Source organism: Dioscorea cayenensis, chromosome 20 (assembly GCF_009730915.1).
Source record: "Dioscorea cayenensis subsp. rotundata cultivar TDr96_F1 chromosome 20, TDr96_F1_v2_PseudoChromosome.rev07_lg8_w22 25.fasta, whole genome shotgun sequence".
NCBI classification, from domain to species: domain Eukaryota; kingdom Viridiplantae; phylum Streptophyta; class Magnoliopsida; order Dioscoreales; family Dioscoreaceae; genus Dioscorea; species Dioscorea cayenensis.
Window position 1 is genome coordinate 29821321 of NC_052490.1, and position 10241 is coordinate 29831561.

Consider the following 10241-nt stretch of genomic DNA (forward strand, 5'->3'; position numbering starts at 1 on the left):
GTTATATATACTTTTCCATTGATTCTTTGATTAAATTTATTTATATTTTTTCATTTTTATTTTAATATTTCCAAAATAATTCAACTCATTGCCCCATGACAAATCAACCCAAACACAATGATCACTTAATCTAATTGTTAATCTAAATTTCTCTAATTAACAACCTTATTGATGTCGCTAGGAATAAAATTAGAAATAAAAATAAATAAACTAAATTACATAATTTGAAAATAAATATTAAGATAAATCACATCAATTAAAATTAATTCATTAAATCGTGCCCGACTTAGAAGATAAGCGGACAAATGTATTAGGGAATTACCTTCACGTTTAGATTTAGGTCTATCACATCCCTATCATGACTTGTCCATACTTTAAAAAAATAAAAATAAAAATAATGATTCATTAATGATTCATTAAGAAAAACCAAATAAAAACAAAGGGGGCGGTAGCTAGGAAGGTTCCCTGTCCGTTCATCTAGACCACTAGCCGGTACTTGTGGGACAGGGTAGAAGTAGAACGGAACAGCAAAGTCAAATGAAATGAAGAACACGGTGCACATGCAACTTGCTTTGCCCGTCGGTCAATGCTGGCGGCCTTTGACTGGAAATTTCTAACCAGAGTGCTCACACCCGCACGCAAAGTTTAAGTGCTCGACATTTGGCCTCAACCAACTTGTCTCAGTCTCACTGAAACAAATTTAACACCATCTCTATGCTATTTCTACTGATAACTTTGCATGCTTTCAATTATTCATTTGTGAACTTATTATTTTTATTATTAGTAGTAGAAAAAAATTTGTTAAACTACCTTGTGGTTATGATTTGAGTTTTAATATTTTAATACCATGCAATTTAAATTATTTGAAAAAAAAAAGTACAAGAACATTTAATTCTGTTGCATAAAAATGGACTTAAATTTACCATTTTGTTTTTATTTACATTAGTAAACATGTACTAATACTAATTAATATATGGTTTAGTAATATAAATATGAAGAAAAAGATAAATTCAAATTTAAATAATGGTTTTGGTATTTTTTTACCAACAATTTAGATTACAAAAACTCAAACTAAAGTCTAAGAGACAAATCACGTAATAATTTAGTAAAATTGTCTCTAATTATTGTCATTGTTTCCAAGCTAGATATTTTGGTTTATGTGGAACAAGAAGAAGTTAGTGACTATGCAGATCTTCTAGACTCTAGATAAGTAAATGATTTGGATGGCAACAAGTTTTCTTTGTGACACTTGACCTCGCATGTAGTTTTGTCCAGTGATTTGCCTTCGTTTATAACTCAATTTACCAACCAAAGTACTATAACTACTGAGAATAAAATTCATAAAAAAAAATCATTTGATAAAAAGAAGTAAAGAACTAAAAGAATGGTAATTTCTAAGTAAACGCCATAAAAGTAAGTAAAAGTGAGTACCTTGGAGACTTTGATGCAATCTGGAAGATGGCCATGACCGTTGCTCCTACGTATAAGAAAACCCCGCCAAAACTCCATTACTGAATCTCTCTTGATCTCAAGCTCTCTCCAATGGCGGAAGAAGCCGTATCCTCAACGTCAATCCTCTTCTTCATCTTCATCTTCATCTTCATCCTCTCTTTATCCCAAGTTGAATCACAAACACCATCAGATGAAAAGCAAACTCTTTTACGGATCAAGAGCGAGTGGGGAAACCCAGGCAATCTCTCCTCATGGAGCAACTCCAGTTCTCTCCATTACTGTTCCTGGGTTGGCGTCCAATGTAATAATGGGAGCTCTGTCATCAATCTCACCCTCTCCGGCTTGAACATCGCCGGACCAATCCCAGACTCCGTTTGCGACCTCAAGAACCTCACAGTTCTCGACCTCAACACTAATAACATCCCTGGACCATTCCCAACCTCGCTCTACAACTGTGCTAATCTCCAGTACCTTGATCTTTCTCAGAACCTCTTTGTTGGAGTCATTCCGTCGAGCATCTGGCGGTTGTCTTCGGCCCTCACCGTCCTGATCCTCTCGGCCAATAACTTCTCTGGCGACGTGCCCAGCATCATTGCCCAACTCAAAGCGCTCCAAGTTCTCCGTCTCGATAACAATCTATTCAATGGAACCTTCCCTTCCGAGCTTGGCGAGCTTCAAAACCTTGAGCAGCTCTGGCTCGCCTACAATCCCTTTGCTCCTGCAAGCATTCCGGAAGAGTTTGGCAATCTGACCAAGCTGAGCTTTTTATTCATGGCGAATATGAGTTTAGTGGGTGAAATCCCTGAGACTCTGGGGAAACTGGGGGAGATCGTTCAACTAGATCTCTCGGAAAACTCCATCAATGGCGCAATCCCTCATAGCATATGGATGCTGAAGAACATTCAGTATTTGTATCTATATAAGAATAGATTGTCAGGAGAGATTGATCCAGAGATTGAAGCATTGAATTTGGTGGAGATTGATATTTCCATTAATCAATTGAATGGATCAATACCTGAGGGTTTTGGGCAGCTGAAGAACCTGAAGAAGCTGCTTCTCTACTGGAACCGGTTCTCCGGCGAGATCCCGAGAAGCATCGCCTTGCTTCCCAATCTCTACGATGTCCGACTCTTCAACAATAGCTTGACTGGAACCCTACCGTCGGAGCTGGGTAAACACTCTCCGCTCTGGAATCTCGAGGTCGATGATAACCAGCTCTCCGGCGAGCTCCCTGATGGCCTCTGCGCACTTGGTGGGTTCTCTTCCCTCGTCGTCTTTAACAACAATTTCAACGGGAGCCTTCCGACGACGCTCGGTGAGTGCTCGACGCTGAACAATCTCCAGATCTACAACAATCATTTCACTGGCTTGTTTCCGCAAGGGATCTGGTCTGCGGTGAATCTCACCACCTTGATCATGCGCGGCAATGGCCTCTCCGGCGAGCTACCGTCGGATCTCCCGTGGAACATCACCCGCCTCGAGATCCAAGACAACCGCTTCTCCGGCAAGATCCCCTCCTCGGCAGGAAAACTCTTAGTCTTCAGGGCCGGAAACAACCAGCTCTCCGGCGAGCTTCCGACGGACATCACCGGGATATCGAATCTCCAGATCCTTTCTCTTTCCGGGAACCAGATCACCGGCGTGATCCCGTCCGGGATCTCGACGCTGACTTCGCTGACGGATCTCGATCTCAGCAACAACCAGCTCTCCGGTGAGATCCCGGCGTCGATCGCAAAGCTCCCGGTTCTCACCTCCTTGGACCTCTCGATGAACCAGCTCTCCGGCGAGATTCCGGCAGTCATCGGCGAGCTAAAGCTCAACTTCCTCAACCTCTCATCCAACCGTTTATCTGGCCAGATCCCGATCTCGATGGATAACACGGCGAACGCCCATAGCTTCTCAGCAAACCCAGACCTTTGCTCCTACGATCCTATGTTTAACATCGGCTCATGTGGCCACGGATCGGACGGCTCAAGCAGGATTTCGACCACGGGGATCGTGATCGTGACCGTTGCTGGCCTGGCCCTGGTGATCTTAATCACCTTCTTGTTCCTGATGATCAGAGACAAACGGAGGAGAAAGGACGGTAAAGATCTCGCCGCGTGGAAGGTGACATCTTTCCAGCCCTTGGATTTCACAGAGACAACCATCTTGAGGGGGATCAAGGAGGAGAACCAGATCGGGTGCGGTGGCTCCGGGAGAGTCTACCGCGTGGCCATCGGAAGTTGTGCTAGAGAAATCGTGGCCGTTAAAAGTATATGGACCGGAACCAAACTGGATGCGAAACTGGAGAAGGAGTTCCAATCTGAGGTCAAGATTTTGGGTTCAATAAAGCATGCAAATATTGTCAAACTCTTGTGTTGCATCTCCAGTCCTGAGTCTAAATTACTGGTCTATGAGTATATGGCAAACATGAGTTTGTACTGTTGGCTTCACGGTGATCACCGGAGAGCCAGGGTTGGATCACAGCCGTTGGATTGGCCGATAAGGTTGCGAATAGCCATTGGGGTGGCGCAGGGTTTGTGTTACATGCACAATGACTGTACTCCGGCGATCATTCACCGGGATATTAAGTCTAGTAACATACTCTTGGATTCAGAGTTCAAGGCTAAGATTGCGGACTTTGGGTTAGCCCAAATGCTGGTTGAGGCCGGCCAGTCTAATTCGGTGTCTGAATTCGCTGGTTCTATTGGTTACATGGCTCCAGGTGAGAATTGCATACAAATATTTTTCACTACATTATATAGAAGTAGAGGTAGCTTAAAATTAACTGGTTATTGATTTGGATTGCAGAATGTGCTTACTCAATGAAGGTGAATGAGAAGGTGGATGTGTATAGCTTTGGAGTGGTGCTTTTGGAGCTGGTAACTGGGAGAGAGGCTAGTGATGGAGGTAAGGATGGAAGTTTGGTAGAGTGGGCATGGAAATACATTCAGGAAGGGAACAAAGTGGTGGATGCTATTGATGAGAGAATAAGAGATCCAGCTTATTTGGATGAGATGGCAGTGGTGTTGAGATTAGGCTTGATTTGCACTGGAACATTGCCATCAACCAGGCCTTCTATGAAGGATGTGCTAGAAGTCTTGCTCCGGTGTAACCAGATGCCGGCCGGCTTCACAGATAAGAGTCTCAGGGAGTCGGATCAAGCGCCTCTTTTGCAGACCAAGAAGGTTAAGGGTAGTAGGCATATAGCATTCTCAAGTTCTAGTTCCAGCGAAGATAATGAAGAGGATGATAGTACATTAGCAAGCAATGTTTGAAAAAAATAATAATAAATGGTGAACCGTGAGGCAACCTGTTTTCAATGTCCTGCTGTAAAATACCAACCATAGTTGAAGAGTATAGAAATTATAGCATGTCCGCTATAAGCTTTTTCTATTTTATTTTTAAGGACTTTAATCATGAATTTCACTATCTAATGGTTTCTTCTTTCCTTCAATCCCAGCAGCTCATCAGTTAACTAATGTGCAGAGAGAGGGTTTATTCTCAATAAGGCAGACAGACACACTTATTCTCTAATCAGCAAACAATATATGTATGTATATAAAACCTTGCAAAAGCAATTGAATGGCAACAAAATTGAGAGAGAGTGTCTATAGGAGCTAACTTTTACAGCTCCTGCTGGAAAGGAATGGTGAAGCATGGCAAACTAAGGGTAGTAGCGCCATCATCACGAACACTCCAACCTGCATTTATATAATTTACGCGACTACTCGATTCTCAAAACCCGACAGAAGCTTGTGGACAGGGATTAGCTTAAGCATTGAATAGCTGATGAGGGGAGAAGCAGGGTGACAAGATGAATGCTCTCTCCCTCAGGGCTCTTCAAGCCCGAGGTACTGAGAATGGGATGCTGCAAGGAGAGCAGCTCCAATGCCTGAGCCATCATTCGCGTGCTCAATGAACACCGTGGATGCTACCTCTTCTCCGAGTAGCTCCTCTATAGTCCTCACCAGGGTCTTGCTGAATATAGTGTAATGTTCAAACAAGCCCCCATCCATGGCAATCACTGTCCGCTGTTTGTTGCCATATCGCAGTGTGTCGCGACCCTGCTTCTTCAGGATTCCGACGATTCCAGCTGCAGCCAGGCGCGCACCGCGTTTGGTGATTATGTCGCATAACTTCACAACCAATTTTCTTACCTTCAGAGAGGTGTTATTGATCTGAAAGATTCAGCCAGACCATAGATCAATTAGAAGCAGCTAAATTTTGATGTTATGACAGATTAGGATGAAGCGAGGCAGATGCATACATCGAATATTTCCTTCAATTTGTTACCCACGACTCTAAGATCCGGAGTTGTGTCATGGTGCATGGTAGACATGACTGGAGTTCTGCAACATGAGCATGAAGATAAGGTGTAAAGCAAGCAAATAGAACATGGGATTATATTGGGAAACAAGAAATACCGAAGTATAAATTGCTCTTTGAGCTTAGGTGGTACAGTATCACCAAACAGGGCAGCTTCCCCGGCCAATTTCAATAGTATTCTTCTTAATATATCTCCCAAATACATTCCAGAGATGAGCTTCTCAAATATCTAAAAATACATTCAGAGTCAACAGAATGTGGTATTAAAGATATGGCACAATTAACAATTAATTAAATGATTAAAGAAAAGCTCAATCCCTTACCTGCTCACCAGGGTTCAAACTCTCAAGATCTAATGCTTGATCATATTCTGTTACTGGAAGATGAGATGATCGGAAGTTTCCCCACTCCATGTTAATAACCTAAAACATGAAGAACTAGGCATTAGAAAGCAGTAAAATTTTCTTTGGAATGATAAGTGTACTAAACATTTAATGAGCAATTGACAATTTAGCTATTGAATCTGAAAATAAATTTTCTAGATATCACCCTTAGTAAGATAAACGGAAAAAACAAAAATAGATGTGTCAATACCATATCTCCCGACTTAGGTAGGAGGCCGTGCCACTTGGGAATTGCTTGTGCGCGCTCAACATATGCTGCATTTGTGCCAGTCCCCAATATAACAGCAGCCACAACATCGTTATCATAGTATCTACCTCCAGCCAATGTACCAATTGTATCATTGACCTAAATTAAGAAATCAATACAACATGCTCAAATAGCATCACTAGTGGTGAAAAACAAATAAAATTTAATCAAGCATCATGATGCCCATATCACACATCAATCCCTTCAGACACACTTTTCAATTCTATACTTAGAATGGGCAAGGTAAACACGAAAGGAACTCACCAAAGCTGTAACACGCATATCAAGGTTTTGTCTTTCCATGGCCTTTGTCAACTCAGCCACTACGTCTTCCCCAACCTGGCTTGCAGAAATTGGAAGGTTCAATCAAAATCAGTTATGATCCAGATTAAAATTCAAGAGAAATCATTAAGAGGGCATGAGTCATCTTATTGGTCTATGCGTCTTAAACAGTAAACTACACTCAATATCCTATGTGAAGCTAATTTACCATCATATTAAAAGGAAATCATGTTTTTCGTTATTCGGTGGAACCAATGGGACCTTTGTAAAACTATATATTACACATTCCACACGAGGAACAATGGCAAGAGCAGCTAGTAGCCTAAACCTTAAAAAAAGAGCTTTTTGAATAAGATTGAATAAAGAAAATATTTTTTCCAAGACAATTCCAATATAACTAAAAAGATCTATTGGACAAGTGAAGAATGCGTTCTGCACATGCTGACTCAATCCATGCATTGAAAGAGAAATATAAGCTTATGTCAACTTCACAACAGATTCTGCACATGTGAGAACAATGAAATGTAAGAAATGGAATACCTCTGTTTAAAATGCATGGAAGGGCATACAATTTCTGACAATAAATCTTTGGAATACTTCATTCTTAAAGATAGTTAAAGCTTTTTCTTTTCCCTCTGACTGTTACAAAGACATGCTTGTCCATACAGGAAGAGAACTCTTAACCAATATTATAAATTTCAAACACTACACAGATCATACATACAATCATATAATATAAAAAGATAAACCCTTGAAAATATTAATCTAATGAGCATTCCCAAATTGTATTGCAACATATACATATATTGTAGAATACTGTATAGAAGAGGTGGAAAGGCAGATCATGAAAGTAGAGAGAAAAAGGTATAGCTCACGCATAGATGACAGGATAGCAATGAGAAGCTAACAATATCTAGCAAGATATCAGAGTAGATGAAGTAAAAAATAGGATATCAAGAAAAACAAGGGCGGCATGTCCATGACATATTATTGCAAACTCTTAAACCATTTAGATAGTTACGATGGCCTGCAACATGTAGAACTCTCAAAGAGTAATCCAAATACTATTGACCCGTGGAACTCAAGAATCATAATCACCGGTACTAAAGCCCACTTATCCTGTACAAGTGAGGATATTAGCCATCAATTTTGATAAACACTTTATCCATATTTCTATAAAGGAGTTTTTCCAGCATCCATGGCATCTTAATGATCATTACCATCTCCATAAGAGGCATTAACAACAATTTATAGGAAAAATTGCAAATCTGTCACTAATACCTAGTCAGTGATGGAATCAAATTGGTTTAAAGTGGAGGCTAAATGTCCTTAAGAATATATTCACATATACAAGAATTAAGAAAAAAAAAGTGAAAACCTATGTGGAAGCATACCATCTTACTCGATCCAAATAATCTTCTTATAAAAAAGACATTACATAGAACAGTATTTTGTAAAACATAAATATAATAACTGACCGTGCCATCGATTTTAAAGCCCTTTGTCCATTTGATAAGAGAACCTGATGCAATTGATGATTGTTTCACAGGAAAAGAGAAAGTAAAGCCCAGCTCTCTCTGCCTGTCAACTGGAAGGTGAAAGCTATCACCTTCCAATGCCACAAATTTTGCTAATTCCGCAGCAATAAAATCAAATAGATCCTGAAAAGAAAACCAGTGTGTGAATAGCAAGCACACCATAAGACGAAAGTAAAAGTAGTGCAAAACAGAAAGAATTTCATACTTACATCAGAGGTTCCAACCATGAGATGCGGAGGAATGGACACCTCCTCTGCTTCTTGCTTAATGACACGCTTATCCTTTCCACCAAGCTGAACACGAAGAACACGGAAGTTTGTTCCTCCAAGATCAAGCGCATAAAACAATCCTGTCTCGTTCCTAAAAAAAAATAATAAAAATAAATAAAACAACATTAAATACGTCAAAAATGAGTCAATTAAATATTTTTGCTAAACAGTTACGACAGAAAATAGAGATTTAGCAACAACTACTTTCGTACAATGTAATAAATCATAAGGAAACGTATAATTAGAACCACAAAAGCAAGAAAATCCAATAAACTGCAGTTAAGGTTACAGGAAAGCAACAAAAAATACAATCAGTCTTTTTCTTGAAAGGGCTGTAAACGATAAGCAGAACAAATTTGACTTAGAATTCGGCGAGAAAAAACATGCCAAAATCTTTGAAATTTAACATGTAAGAAAATGGACTCACATATTTGCAAAAAACTCTCAAAAAAGCCTTCCCTTGACGACAAGATCTATAACTTTCAACAAGCACAAGACAACATCTAAAAATTCAGATAAACCACGAAGAAAAATACACCAATCAGGATTAGAGAAACTTTCAAAAAGAAAATCCCAATTTTAAGAAACTGAAAAAGAAGTCAAAACAATGAACTTTGAAAGACAAACGCTTGCAAGATAATTAAAATGAAACAAAGCAACAAGAACATCAAACAATTTTACAAAAAAAAAACATAATCAGATAAGAAAAGGCCATCAAAATCCACAGAATCACCAATCAGAGAATGCGGCAAAGAACGAACCCTCCAACCATTCAGATCAACATAAATCCAATCACGCACAATCCAAAAAAACAAATTCAAATTAAAAGATCCAAGAATCCAAATACCCAGTAGGGAGATTATCAACATAGCTGATCAGCATCTTGAGCTTGCTCCCACCATCAGACGCAAGACCAGCGTGCATCTCCACAGCCATGGCATCAGCCACCTGTCGCAGCCTCCCCAAAGGAGTCGCACACTGCTCCTCCAGCTCCCGAACGATCTCCGCCGCCCTAGTCCACTTCCCAGTGCTCCGCATCCTTCTCCGCACCACCACGGTCGCCACCGCAACCGCCGCCACCGCTCCCACCACCGCCACACCAACAGCAACCTTTCCCATCTCCCTTGATCCCTTGATCGAAAGCCCTAGCCCAAGATCCACGCCCTGTTCTCTCGGAGAGCAAGGGCCAGAGCGAAAGCGAGAAAGAGAGAGAGAAATGGAGAAGCGAAGGGGGCCTTTCGAAGCCGAGGTGGGACTTAGATGGTATTTTTGGAATTCCTTTTTTACCCTTGAACTTCTAGTTATTTACGAAAAATAATGGTGGTGTGAAGGCGAAGTCATCCGGGTTGTTTTGGTCTTTTCGACAAAAGACAAAGAGTGTGAGGACAATACGTGGATTTTTGTGTAATAAGGAGGGCTTTTTGGTCATTGAAGTAGGTCACGAGAGAGAAGGTGGGGCCCTGAGATTCGAAAGCGTGCGTGGCATATGCACGTGTTACACGTGGCGCGATCTTGTGCTGGTGGAGGCAGCTTGAAACCAGTGATGCATTGAAGTTAGTACTGAAGATTCTTGGAATGAATTATCTCTTTTATTTTTAAAAACAAATTATATTATAAAACTTTTTTTTAGGAAAATTATGTAAATTATCCTGAACTAATGTTTTTTCAGTGTTTGTATTTTTTAAAGTAGTATACATGTTTATATGAAATTATTTCTTATTATTAATGTATATTGACA

General features: G+C 40.3%; 2 protein-coding genes and 1 long non-coding RNA gene across 3 annotated transcripts; 1 reads left to right on the forward strand and 2 right to left on the reverse strand.

Moving 5' to 3' along the window:
- Window positions 1-252: 252 nt before the first annotated feature.
- Window positions 253-1566, reverse strand: LOC120251535. The gene is made up of 2 exons (XR_005533440.1): window positions 1432-1566; window positions 253-1325 (listed from the first exon to the last, which is right to left on the reverse strand). It is a non-coding gene; the product is annotated as an uncharacterized LOC120251535 (long non-coding RNA).
- Window positions 1321-4835, forward strand: LOC120251532 (receptor-like protein kinase 5). The gene is made up of 2 exons (XM_039260084.1): window positions 1321-4159; window positions 4246-4835. Exons 1-2 carry the CDS (start codon window positions 1543-1545, stop codon window positions 4710-4712), a joined length of 3084 nt encoding a protein of 1027 aa, XP_039116018.1. The 5' UTR covers window positions 1321-1542; the 3' UTR covers window positions 4713-4835.
- Window positions 4836-4973: 138 nt separating this feature from the next.
- On the reverse strand, window positions 4974-9720 carry LOC120251534 (hexokinase-1-like). Its single transcript, XM_039260085.1, has 9 exons — window positions 9351-9720; window positions 8444-8594; window positions 8175-8357; window positions 6679-6753; window positions 6358-6513; window positions 6087-6185; window positions 5862-5992; window positions 5705-5786; window positions 4974-5615 (listed from the first exon to the last, which is right to left on the reverse strand). The coding sequence occupies exons 1-9, from the start codon at window positions 9620-9622 to the stop codon at window positions 5268-5270; spliced, it is 1497 nt and encodes a 498-aa protein (XP_039116019.1). The 5' UTR covers window positions 9623-9720; the 3' UTR covers window positions 4974-5267.
- Between the last annotated feature and the right edge of the window lie 521 nt (window positions 9721-10241).

Excerpts from the sequence above, each read along its gene's own strand:
- LOC120251532 (XM_039260084.1), top strand. The coding sequence starts at position 1,543 with ATGGCGGAAGAAGCCGTATCCTCAACGTCAATCCTCTTCTTCATCTTC. Across the intron at positions 4,160-4,245 it reads TATTGGTTACATGGCTCCAG|AATGTGCTTACTCAATGAAG; the intron begins GTGAGAATTGCA and ends TTTGGATTGCAG.
- LOC120251534 (XM_039260085.1), bottom strand. The coding sequence starts at position 9,622 with ATGGGAAAGGTTGCTGTTGGTGTGGCGGTGGTGGGAGCGGTGGCGGCG. Across the intron at positions 8,595-9,350 it reads GTTGATAATCTCCCTACTGG|GAACGAGACAGGATTGTTTT; the intron begins GTATTTGGATTC and ends ATTTTTTTTTAG. Across the intron at positions 5,787-5,861 it reads AAAGAGCAATTTATACTTCG|AACTCCAGTCATGTCTACCA; the intron begins GTATTTCTTGTT and ends CTCATGTTGCAG.